The 13,658-nt window shown below is 45.4% G+C and overlaps 1 protein-coding gene across 9 annotated transcripts in view; it reads right to left on the bottom strand.

Moving 5' to 3' along the window:
* The window catches only part of robo2 (roundabout, axon guidance receptor, homolog 2 (Drosophila)), a 1,315,623-nt gene that overhangs the window by 52,051 nt on the left and 1,249,914 nt on the right, over positions 1 to 13,658 (bottom strand). For all 9 annotated transcript variants that reach the window (XM_063050228.1, XM_063050229.1, XM_063050235.1 and 6 more), the window contains 2 exons: positions 11,982 to 12,242; positions 3,899 to 4,110 (listed from right to left, as the gene is read on the bottom strand). In XM_063050228.1, coding sequence (XP_062906298.1) covers positions 3,899 to 4,110; positions 11,982 to 12,242 — 473 coding nt within the window. The remainder of the gene's footprint in view (positions 1 to 3,898; positions 4,111 to 11,981; positions 12,243 to 13,658) is intronic.

Raw genomic sequence — 13,658 nt, 5'->3', positions numbered from 1 at the left:
GCTCCCTCTACACTGTCCCATCACACACTTCTAGGTCAGTTAGATATAAAATAAAGCTTCTGCTGTACTACTGAAATTGTGGGAAGCTGAGAGAATTTGAATAGTTTATTGATGGTAAGAATGTTTGAACGCTTTCCATACCCTTAATCACTGAATAAAGAGCCAATATTCATCCTATAAAATATAATGGCATAAGATTTAACAGAGCAAAACACACAAAATGCTGGAGTAACTCAGCAGGTCAGGCAGCGGCTATGGAAAGGAATCAACTGTCAATGTTTCTGGATGAGATCCTTTGTTACACCTGTTGAGTTCCTGCAGCATTTTGTGTGTGTTCCGCTGGTTTTCCAGCATCTGCAGGATCCCGCTTGTTTAAATTTATTAGGTCAGCTATGCTGTTGTAGGAGGCAAAGGATAACATCCCTTCTTTTCAAGATTGTGCCGGTGAAAAAAAAGCGACCAATGGTGACGTGTGACTGCCAGTTCACAAAGCTACTTCTTTTATCTCTTCGTCTTTCAACCACGGTTCTGCTCCTAAGCTGTGAGTGATTGGGACCTGGCAGTTATATTCTTACAGTGGGTTTTTTGGGATGATTGAGCAATCTTTCACCTTGCTGTCTCCGAGGGAATTCGGTGAGATTTGGAGCAAAGTGCCTGGAAGCCTAGAGACAGGGAGCAAGCCCATGATTGCCTCCATTGCTTCTCTCCAATTGAAGCATTGAGCAAGGTTGAAGTCGATGGGGATGACAGTGGAGGACAGCTGGGTGCTTGGCACTGTATGACCAATCTTCCTCTCCCTCTCACTCACTGCTGTAGGAGGAAAGTCCAGAAGTCTTGGATTCCACTTTGCAGGGATTGATCAGAGAGGCTCATGGATGTGGACTCATTTTTAGGCAAATTCGAGGTTCTTGTTGCATGTGTTTCTGAACTCTAGTCACTCTTTATTTTTGCTGTTTCTGAGTGGTTTGACTGGGGTCATTGAAGCGGATGGTGCTGTGCAATGAAGAATGGCTCTGTGCCCTGTAGTGGGCTCGTGGTGCAGCACTGAACCGAACTAAGATGAATACCACTGGACCCTGGTTTGATGTGTGCCATTCTATGTGTTGTCCGCTCACTTTATGCCATTTACGCCATTTTGTTCTTGCTTCGCGCATTGTGTGTTTGATGTTTCCTTGAATGGCTTCTGTGGTGCTTCTTTGTTTTGTGGCTGCTTGTGGGAGATCTCAGAGTTGTACTCTGTAGACATACTTTGATAATAAATGTACTTTGAACCTTTCGAATGGTATCAGTGAAACTTTCAAAGGGTAATGCCTTGTGGCAACGACTTATCTGCGTGTCAGTGTGGCAACTGGTCAGCACACATTGATTCTCCAATTCTAGTCCGGGGACTGAATCCACAGACGCCTGAATTGTTAGATCAAGACTGACATTGTCACAATGAAATGGGGAGAGCAAGAGAGAGAGAGAGAGAGAGAGAGAGAGAGAGAGAAATGAAAAACAAATGGACATAAATCATTGGAAAGAAGATGGATAAAGAGGTGATAATTAGATTATACAGAATTGTGTGAAAGTCTTATATATAGTTATTACTAGGGTGCCTGAAACTTTTGCACAGTACTGTAGTAATTTTTTGTATTGTGTTATACAGATGCTGTGAGAAAAAGACAAATTTCATAACATGTGAGTGATGATAAACCTGATTCAGATAGGGGTCTCTATTGTGGGAAGGGGGCAGGGTGAGGGGAATCATGGTTGGGAAAAGGGGAAGGGAGAGGGGAGGGAGTGGGAAGCACCAGAGAGACATTCTTTTGAAGCAAATTACCTTGCCTGGTGCCTCAGGGCTGAATGTGCCCGCACCCGTGCCATGGCACCCCTTCTCTGCCACCCTTCCCACAGCACTCCACCCTTGCCATCTCAACAGATCTACAAAACTCTCTCTCGTCCACGTTGACAAACGCTGAACTGTGCAAAGGTCTTAGGGACCCTAGCTATATATATGTGCCTAAGACTTTTGCACAGTACTGTAGGTACAATGAATAGAATCACGGAAAGTTAAAGTACTGTGGTCAATGATGGAAAGATGAACATCGATAGAAAAATACACAGGTGTATAACTGAAAAACAAGAAACTCTGCAGATGCTGTAAATCTTGAGCAACACACACACACACAAAACACTGAAGGAACTCAGTAGGTCAGGCAGAATCTATGTTAATAAATGATGAAGGCAAAACCCTTCTTCAGGACTGGAAAGAAAGGGGGCAGAATCTATCATAAAAAGGTAGGGGAAGGAGAATTTTTCCCAGGGTGCAAATGGCTAATAAAAGTGGACATAATTTTAAGGTGATTGGAGGAAATTGTAGGGGAGATGTCAGAGGTATTGGTTGGCTGGATGGAGATACATCTCCACCAAAGGAGGAGTAAAGCACTCCTTCCCTCTGCTAGCCTGCAGGTCACCCTCGGGTAAAGTGTAGCACCTGCTTAGACCCCCTGATCAGTGTCACGTGAAGCCATAGGAGCAGGGGGTGGATGGTCATATGAGCAGCTGGTGCATATCACAAGTCCTGGCAATGCAACCACTGACGCCAGGCAGACAATCTCTGAAGAGTGTTGATAATGGCTGGGGTCACCCGTCTTGTAAAGACACTGCCCAGAAGAAAGGGAAAAACACATCCGTAGAAAAATTTGGCAAGAACAATCATGGTCATGGAAACATCATGATCGCCTACATCATATGACACAGCACATAACAGATGTATGAACTTCAGAGGAAGGTTTTTTACTCTGAGATTGGTCAGTGCACGGAACACGCTGCCAGGATGGTGGTAGAGGCAGATATATTAGGGGCATTTAGGAAACTCTTAGATAGGCACATGGATGATAGAGAAGTGGAGGGCTGTGCAGGAGGGGAAGGATTAGATTGATCTTAGAGTAGGTCAAAACTGTGCTCAATTCTGGTAGCCTCACTACAGGAAGGACGTGGAAACCATAGAAAGGGTGCAGAGGAGATTTACAAGGATGTTGCCTGGATTGGGGAGCATGCCTTATGAGAATAGGTTGAGTGAACTTGGCCTTTTCTCCTTGGAGCGACGGAGGATGAGAGGTGACTTGATAGAGGTGTACGAGATAATGAGAGGCATTGATCGTGTGGATAGTCAGAGGCTTTTCCCCAGGGCTGAAAGGGTTAGCACAAGAGGGCATAACTTTAAGGTGCTTGGAAGTAGGTACAGAGGACATGTCAGCGGTAAGTTTTTTTATGCGGAGAGTGGTGAGTGTGTGGAATGGGCTGCTGGCAGTGGTGGTGGAGGTGGAAACGATAGAGTCTTTTAATAGACTCCTGGATGGCTACATGGAGCTTAGAAAAACAGAGGGCTATGGTTAAAGCCTAGGTAGTTCTAAGGTAAGGATATGTTCGGCACAGCTTTGTGGGCTGAAGGTCCTGTATTGTGCTGTATGTTTTCTATGTTTCCATCTTTCTAAAATGTTGGCAAAACATTGTGGGCCGAAGGGCCTGTACTGCCCTGTTCCGTGAGGAGGAGTGAAAGCTGGCAGGTGATGTGAGTCCAGGTGATGGGGAGGAGAGGATGTATGAAGCTGGGAGCTGATAGGTGGAAAAGGTAAAGAGCTGAAGAAGAAGGAATCTGATAGGACAGGTTATTACTTCCATCTGGTTCCCCTCCTCCTTTCTTTTATTCCACAGTCTAATGTTTGCCCCTGTGAGATTCCCCTGTCCTTTCCAGTCCTGATGGATGTTCAGCTCATTATGGACTGAACAAGTAAATCAGAGGCTCATAAAATCCAAAGTTTATGAGTGTTTGTTCCTTCCCGATGCTCAGATAATTTAGTGATGGGTTCAGTCTGCATACCCATACCCCTTCCAGATCCAAAGGCCTGCTTACCTGTGACCGAGCTGTCGAGGTTGTCTATGCTGGATCCTGGGGTATGCCCCATTCCTCGCAGAGGTCTGGCCAACTCCAAAGCCTCTTCCTCATCCTCATCCTCCTCCTCCTCCTCGGGTACGTCCGTCTCTATGTCTGAAATTAACGTTCCGGAGATGTAGCCTAATGGTAGAGCCGGGGCCTGCGGAGGGAGGGAGCTGGCCTGCATCTGCCTGCATGAAGAACACAATATTTTCTTACTGAGCAAAGTGCCTTCATTGGGAAAACATTGGAAGATTATTTTTATGGAACCAAAAATCAAATGGAACTATAGAAACTTAGACCATGATCAGAGAGTTTGAGTGTCTGTCCTCCCAACTATCATTCTGCAACACTCGAACAGTATAGAACAGTGCAGCATAGGAACAGTCCCTACCGCCCATGATGATGTGTTGAACTAAAATGTTCTTTATTCCCCCATTCTCTGCATATTCAGCTGCCTGTCTAAAGAGCCTCTCAAATGCCACTATTATATCTGCCTCCACCACCAGCCTTGGCAGCCCCCCACTCTCTGTGTGGAAAAACTTGCCTCGCACATCTCTTTCGAACTTTCCCCTCTCATCTTCAATGTCTGCCCTCAGTATTAAACATTTTGACCTGGGGAAGAAGATAAATGTCTACTCTTGGTTTTTCATAATTTTATAAACCTCAGTAACTTCTACAAATTTCAGCCATGGCCCCTCCAGAAAAAGAAAACAACCCAGATCTGGCCAAACTCACTTTCCAGTTCTCGCCTTCTAATCTGGGCAGCATCCTACTAAAGAATACAAACCTCTTCCCACCCAAATTAAAGCCTACTGAATATTGAAAAGCCTAGGTACAGTGGATGTGGAGAAGGGGAGGAGGAGGGGACATGGTGGGAGGTGATAGGTAGGTGAGAAGAGGTAAGAGGCCAGAATGGGGAATAGAAGACCACTGGAGCAGGAGAGTTTTTTTTTAACCAGAAGGAGAAATCGATATTCATTCCATTAAGTTAAAGGCTACTCAGACAGAATATAAAGTGCTGCTCATCCACCCAGAGGCTGGCCTATGGTGACACAAGAGGAGGCCATGGACTGACATTTCGGAAAGGGATTGGGAATCTGAATAAAACTGTTGGGCCACTTTTGGCAAGTGCAGAGGAGGTGCTCAATGAAACGGGTCCCCCAATTTACAAATGGTCTCACCAATACAGAGAAGCTGCATCGAGAGCACTGGAACAGTGGATGACCCAAGCAGACTCGCTGGTCAAGTGTTGCCTCATCTTGAGTATTGTGAACAGTTTTGGGCTCCTCTTCTTAGAAGGGATGTGCTGACATTGGAGAGGGTCCAGAGGAGGTTCACAAGGATGATCCCAGGAATGAAAGTTTTATCACACGAGGAACGTTTGATGGCTCTGGGTCTGTACTCGTTGGAATTTAGAAGGATGAGGGGGGGATCTCAATGAAATCTTTCAAATCTTGAAAGGATGAGACAGAGTAGATGTTTCCTATGGTGGGAGAGTCTAGGACAAGAGGGCACAGCCTCAGGATAGAGGGGCATCCATTTAAAATGGATATGGGGAGAAATTTCTTTAGCCAGAGGGTGGTAAATTTGTGGAAATTGTTGCCATATGCAGCTGTGTAGGCCAGGTGTAGTTAAGGCAGACATTGACAGGCTCTGAATTGGACATGGCATCAAAGGTTATGGGGAGAAGGTCGGGAAATGGGGTTGAAGAGGAGATAAAAATTATCAGCTATGATTGAATGGTGAAACAGACACAATGGGCCAAATGGCCTAATTCTGCTCCTCATTTGTAAGGCCAGTGATGTTGTGGGGATGGAACTGGACTCTCTGACAGTGGTGTCTGAAAAGGGGATACTGTCTAAGTTGCATGCCATCTTGGACAATGTCTCCCATCCACTACATAATGTACTGGTTGGGCACAGGAGTACATTCAGCCAGAGACTCATTCCACCGAGATGCAGCACAGAGCGTCATAGGAAGTCATTCCTGCCTGTGGCCATCAAACTTTACAACTCCTCCCTTGGAGGGTCAGACACCCTGAGATAATAGGCTGGTCCTGGACTTATTTCCTGGCATAATTTACATATTACTATTTAATTATTTATGGTGCAACTGTAATGAAAACCAATTTCCCCCGGGATCAATAAAGTATGACTATGACAATGTCTCATGGTCTTACGGAAGGACGGTTTGGGGTCCTGGATGGCGGTGACGGAGGAAGTGAAACAGGCGTGGTACAGAAACGGCACTGTGGTGGACGGGAAGGCTCCACAATGGGTAGTCAAATCTGCTTAACACATCACCGGACACCAGCCTACCCACCATCAATGACGTATATACAGAAAGGGCCAGCAACATCATGAAGGATCCCACTCACCCTGCTCCTGGACTGTCTGTCACACTCCCATCAGGGAGGAGGCTACACAGCGTCCACAGCAGGACCACCAGACTCAAAAGCAGTTACTTACCTAAGCAGAAAGGCTGATCATCACCTCCACCCACTCACCCACCCCTCCACACCCCAACAATCACTACTTTATCACTTCCTGTCAGAGTCACTTTATGTACAGACATGCCTGTGTCTAGCCTCACTTTATGGACATACAATCAATCTATGTATACAAGCTATCTTATGTGTTTATATTTATTGTGCTTTTATCATTATTGGGTTCTTTATCTTATTGTGTTTTTTGTGCTGCATTGGATCTGCAATGACAATTATTTTGTTCTCCTTTACACTTGTGTACTGGAAATATTAAACAATCTTGAATAGCTTTTTAAATTCCTTTATGGCAACACAAGTAGGTTATTAACAGCCTCACTTTACGGACACAGGCTGCTGGGTAGCAGCAACACTGGTTCTAGTCCACAGACATTGATATGGTTTTTAACTCACAGCCACTAAAATTTTATCAGTGTGCAATCAGCAATCTAAAAACTACAGTGCACGAAATAAACTAATCGCAGGTAGTGTAATGATGGGCAATCAAAATTAATGGGCTGCTTTCATGAATTACCGCCCATGCTACTGAGATCTCTGCTTTAGATCTGCCGCTTGTGGTCTCTGGCTGACAACCTGAGCCACCGAATCATAGGGTCATAGAGCACAACAGCTCAGAAACAGCTCACAACAGCTCACTACAGCTGGTGTGAGCAGAATTATCTGCAGATTAATGTGTAAAAGACTAAGGAGCTGGTGGTAGACCTGAGGAGAGCTAAGGCACCGGTGACCCCTGTTTCCATCCAGGGGGTCAGGGTGGACATGGTGGAGGATTACAAATACCTGGGGATATGAATTGACAATAAACTGGACTGGTCAAAGAACACTGAGGCTGTCTGCAAGAAGGGTCAGAGCCGTCTCTATTTCCTGAGGAGTCTGAGGTCCTTTAACATCTGCCGGACGATGCTGAGGATGTTCTACGAGTCTGTGGTGGCCAGTGCTATCATATTTGCTGTTGTGTGTTGGGGCAGCAGGCTGAGGGTAGCAGACACCAACAGAATCAACAAACTCATTCGTAAGGCCAGTGATGTTGTGGGGATGGTACTGGACTCTCTGACAGTGGTGTCTGAAAAGAGGATGCTGTCCAAGTTGCATGCCATCTTGGACAATGTCTCCCATCCACTACATAATGTACTGGGTGGGCACAGGAGTACATTCAGCCAGAGACTCATTCCACCGAGATGCAACACAGAGCGTCATAGGAAGTCATTCCTGCCTGTGGCCATCAAACTTTACAACTCCTCCCTTGGAGGGTCAGACACCCTGAGCCAATAGGCTGGTCCTGGACTTATTTCCTGGCATAATTTACGTATTACTATTTAACTATTTATGGTTTTATTACTATTTAATTATTTATGGTGCAACTGTAACGAAAACCAATTTCCCTCGGGATCAATAAAGCATGACTATGACTACGAAACAGGCAATTCAGCCCAGCTAGTACACGCCAAACTGTTAGTCTGCCTCGTCCCATCGAACTGCACCTGGAGCTTAGCCCTCCATACACCTTCCATCCATGTCCCTATCCAAAAGTCTTTTAAATCAAACCTGCATTACTAATTTCTAATTTAATTTTAATTTAGAAACACAGAACAGTAACAGCCCTTCCTGCCCAACAAGTCTATGCTGCCCAATTACACCCGCGTGTCCAGTTAACCTGCTGACCTGTACATCTGCGGAACGTGATAAGAAACCAGGGCACCCAAAGGAAATCTGTGCGGTAGTGGGGAGAGTGGACAAGTTCCTCACAGATAATGGCAGGAATTGAACCTGGGCAGCTGGCATTGTAATAACGTCACGGTAAGTGCCGCACTCACCACTTCTGCTGGGAGCTCATTTCACATTTGTACCACCCTCACAGCGAGGAATCTTGCCCTCAGCTTCCCCTTAAATATTTCACCTTTCACCCTTACGCTATGACTGCTAATTCTAATCTCACCCACCCTCAGTGGAAAAATCCTGCTTGCATTTCGCTCTCATAATTCTGTTATCTCTGTCAAATCTCCCCTCCTTCTCCCTCAATCCAGGGAATAAAATCCCAGCCCATTCAACCTTTCCTGTAACTCAGATCCTCAAATCCCAGCAACATCCTTGTAAGTTTTCTCTGCACTCTTTCCATCATACTGATATCCTAGGTAGGTGACAAGACTGCAGACAACACCCTAAATTAGGCCTCATCAAACTCTTATACACCTTCAACAAAATGTCCCCTCTCCTTTACTCTATACTCTGGTTTATGAAGGTCAATGTTCCAAGAACTCTCTTTACCATCCTGTCTACCTGCGGCAATACTTTCAAGGAATTATGGACCTGTGGACCAGATCCCTTTGTTCTACTGCTGTACTGTTCACTGTGTAAGTCCTACCCTGGTTTGTCCTCCCAAACTACAACACCTCACACTGAGTTAGAGGAAAACACGGAATTAGTGATACTTTATTCTCTGGAGCACAGGAGAATGAGGGCGATCTTATAGCATTATACACAACAATGAGGGGTATAGATAAGATGAATGCATGTTCGACTTTACCCCTTGGGTTATTCAGTTATTTAATTCATTTTTATTTAGAGGTACAGTGCTGGGGCAACAAGCCACCTTGCTCAGCAAGCCAACACTAGGCTAATCACAGGGTAACTTACAATGACAAATTAACCCACTAATTGGTACGTCTTTGGACTGTTGCGAAGAAACCAGAGTAAGCCCACACGGTTCACAGGGGGAACATACAGATGGGTGGGACTGGAACTCGAGTTCATAGGTTTAGGATTAAAGGTGAGGGGAAACTTCTCCATGCATGGTGGACCTTCACTACTGCCCTAAATGTCAGCTGCATAACAGGCAATAATAATAATTATAATCGATAGACACCCGTTGGGTTTTCTGTCCCCGGGTGGTGGACTGGGGAAAGCTCTGCATATACACAGGGCAGCTGGGAAACAATATACCACCAAAATAGACCAAAACAGAAATGTCTGTACCCAGGCTGGGCGGTGCTCAGGTCGGTGTCCATGTTAGGGGTGGCTGAAACTAAAACCTGCCTCTAGGTATAAAAAGCAATACCCTTTTACTTCAGAAATGGGGAGATGTCTAGGGAACAGGGTGATACGGACACTGCCTGGGGATCGCCAGAGCATGTCCGGAGATAGCGCTGGGCAGGACGGTAAGCGACTCGCTAGTGCTGCACTGCTGAATAAGCGGGCAGGCACCAGGGAACCCAAAAACGATACAATAGAGCCAGCATTCAGAGTAGCCTACTAACACCGCAGGCTGTGACTGCTGCGAGAGTTCCTTAGGGGTGCCGTCCACTTACAACTGAGTCCACTCGAGCGGTTTAGAGAAGGAAGACACGCACGGAATGGTCATTAGACGTAAACACATTTGTAATGCGTGTATATTACCGAGTAATGGAACCTGAGACCGACGTAAAAGCATACGAGAACAAATTTCGTCAACAATTTATAGCACAATAGCCCTTCATGCAAGTAAATGCACAAAGATACATACATGTCTATGTGGGGAATGGATAGTGTGTGTGCACAAGAGATTCAGTACAATTTGGCATTGTATTTGGCACAAATATTGGGGACTGATAGGCCTGTCCCTGTACTATACTGTTCCATGTTCATCAATTATTCCTTAATGGTCCAGTGAAATCAACCTGCAGAAGATCAGTGCAGAACTAATTCGAGATGGAGAATGGGTGTCCCAGTGGCATTCCAATCTCATGGTCGGAGAATAAAACACTGCGGGATTTGAAAGTCAGGAAGTATAATCACTGATCCTGACCAGACAGAGTGGCAGGCTTGAGGGGTTGAGTAACATACGCATAATGCTGGAGGAACTCCAGCAGGCTATACAGCGTCCATGGAAAGGAATTATCACTTGACATTTATGGTCAAGGCCCTTCATCAGGACTGGAGAGGAAGGGGGCAGAAGCCAGGATAAGAAGGTGAGGGGAAGAGAAGCGTATAAGCTGGAGGGTGATAGGTAGGACCAGGTGAGGAGGGATGATGGGTGAGTGAGGGAGGAGGAATGATTTGAGAAGCTGTGAGATGATAGATGAAGCCAGGTGAGGGGGAAGATGGGTGGGTGGGGAAGACAGGATGAATTAAGAAACAGGGAGTTGATAGGTGGAAGAGGTAAAGGGTTGAAGAAGAAGAAATCTTATCATAGAGGAGAATGGAATAAATGGAAAGAAACAGGGAAGATAATGGACAGATCACGAGGGTGAGAGAAGAGATCAATGTTCTTCCGAGGCCCTTCATCTGTACTGGAAAGTAAGGGGGTAGAAACCAGAATAAGAAGGAAGGTAGAGGGGGAAGTGAGCAGGCTAGGAGGTGATGGTGAGAGCAGGTATGGGGATAAGTGGAAGGTCGGGGTCAGAGGGGCTTATGAGTAAAAAGTTGGGAGGGGTTAGGTAGAAGAGTAAGGGACTAATGAAGGAAGAGTCGACTAGAAAAAGACAGTAGACCATGGGAGAAAGGACAGAAGGAGGGCCATCAGAGGGAGGTGAAGGGAAGGAGGAGGAGAAGGGAAAGGGTAAGAGAGGAGAACTAGAATAAGGAATGGAAAAAGAGAGGGGTTGAGTGAACTTCTCCTGTCCCTTCTTCCAGAAGAATTTTCCGAGCAGGTGTTGTTAAGATAAGTGTGGTTTAGAAACAGGAAGTGTGTTTACAACAGCAATTCTTGAAAAGGAAAGGGAATAAATATTTCTTTCAGAGATTCCTGTTCCTATGAATCAGTGAACTGCTGGTGAACCCTTTGAAAGCACGTAGATCCTTAGTCACAGAGGATTACAGCACAGAAACAATCCATTTGCCCATCTAGTTTGTGCCGACCTGCTCTTCTGCCTACTCCCATTTACCTGCACCTGGATCCCTCCAAACACCTCCCATCCATGTACGTACTCAAACTCCTCTTAAATGTTAAATAATCTAACCTACAGTATCTCTACTGTCCGTCACGCCACTGCCATTTACGGCAGCAATGCCATCTCCGGCAGTGTTCAGTGCTTCCTTCATCATGTCAGTAACTCGTTTTTCACTACTGTCAGTCATGCAAGTTCTGGGTGGAGATTCAGGAATACCATCACACTCAGATGTAGAACGATTCTTCTTTGCTGTTTCCATAACAACTGTCAGGGTTGTTAGCTCTGAGTGGAACCCCCGAACCTGGAGGACCAGTGGACCACTCTTAGTCTGTCCTCTACCATTTGATCTGCTTGGCATGGGTCACCCTACCAAGAGCCACAGCATGAAGCACTAACTCCCACCAGCATAAGTCTCCGGGTCACTGAGGCACGCAAGCCTCCAAAGCACAAGAAGCTTGTGGTCCTCTTGGAGAATCCCACAATATACCTTCTCTTAATTGTGATAATTGAACCCGTATACCTCTGTAAGATCTCCGCTCATTCCTCTGTGCTCCAGGGAATAAAATCCCAACCTATTCAACCTTTCCCAATAACTCAGACCCTCAAGTCCCAGCAGCGTCCTTCACTAAGTAACTGCTCATGAATGTACAAAGCAAGGCCTTGAACTCAGTCTGGACTATCCCATGCTTACCAGGCTTGTCTTGAGATGTCAAAGTGATAAGCTCGGCTGATCTCGTCCAGGTGGGCTTGGAGCATGGGCTGCAGCTCTTCACGAGGAGATGGGGTGAGTGTGGCAGTGCTTTGCTGTCCAAAGGATATGGCAGGTGAGGAAGCCACACCTCGGATGGGGGGTGTAGGAACCCGGTCCTCTTCCTCCTCCAGTTCATCTTCCATGCCTTGGTGCAGGTACGACTTCACAGGTGGAGGTGGGCACCAGCCATCACTGTCATAGCTACAGTCCATGAGGGGGAGGAGCACAAAGAAAAGGTAAAATTAGTAATTGTCAAGTACAACTGGTTATAGTGTTTGCAGACACATGAGATACTTAAATTTCACAACCAACTAGCTATTTCCCTTCAACCATTAGGTTCCTGAACCAACCTGTACAAGCTTAATTCCAGCCTTGCAATGGGACAGTACATATCACCCCTTGTGTGGTGACAACATGGAGTTTGCGATGATTTGACTGCAGATTTTAGAACGGGCATATTCATACTGTTTTTTATTGAAGAAATTATTGATTCGCTATGTCAAATTCTAAACAAGCAAAGGGCGTGAAGCGCAAAAGAACTGCTAATTTGTTTAAAGCTGAATGGCTTAATGAAACAGTAGAAACTGCTACACCGAAAGCTCAAGAGGTCAGGAATGTGCGGAATATTTATATACAATACAGAAAATGGTGTTACCTGCGCATAGTATCACAATGCAAAAGATGCTGGAGAATTTGCAAGGAAGAAGAAGTGGAGTGATATTTGGAAACTCGACTTTTTAAAGAGTCATTTAGCAAGCAAATCATATATGGGCAGTGTGCAAAAGGTCCAGCGAGAAAATCCTTCAATACCTGCTACAGGCCTGCTCTGTATGTTTTGTGGGAGTGCAGATGAACGAGAGCAAAAATAATCAAATACAGAGGAGACCAACGTTCTTATTGACACTGTTTTGATAGCTTTGAAATGACTACCTCCATATATATTATTCATGTTGTTGTCACTGGGCAAAAAGTTGCACAGCACAAGAATTTTTTGAACACTGGTCATTACGAACCAAACAGAAACTTTTCTGGGAAGGGAAGAATCTTTGCCTAGAAGATGTATGAATTTGTGTTGTGAAAGTGAAGTCACAGGACAGACCAACTTTCTATCGGCCCATGACAGAGGACTCTGGCGAGCGGCTGCCAGCAGTCTTTGCCTCAGTAGGGGAAGACGGATTTAAGAAGATGAACCACTATGCTATGATGTCACCTTCGGCTTGGCCTGGTACCTGGAGCAACAAACAGGAACTCAGCAGGTGAAGCAGCGTCTGTGCAGGTAAAGGAACAGAGAGTGTTTTGGATCCACACTCTGCATCCACACAAGATTCTTGCTCTGTCTTTCAGATATTTGTTATTTTTCTGAGACTGTTATATTTATACTCTGCCTCAAACACAGTAAACATCCTTAGGCAAATCACAGGAGGCACACCAATCAGCGCATGATTTAGTGGAAAACAAAACATTGAAAGTAGGATTACGGTGTGTTTCACAGAAAGAGAATGAGGGAAAGGAGATTAGTGATTTAAACTATAGACACTCTTATTTAACAGCCTAGAATCTGCAAACACACACTAGACACAAAGTGAAGATAGTTAGGCATAGTTAGATACAGAGTGA

Source organism: Mobula hypostoma, chromosome 6, assembly GCF_963921235.1.
Source record: "Mobula hypostoma chromosome 6, sMobHyp1.1, whole genome shotgun sequence".
Classification (NCBI taxonomy): domain Eukaryota; kingdom Metazoa; phylum Chordata; class Chondrichthyes; order Myliobatiformes; family Myliobatidae; genus Mobula; species Mobula hypostoma.
Note: the sequence above shows the minus strand (reverse complement) of the source record. Positions and strands in the feature narration are given on the sequence as shown.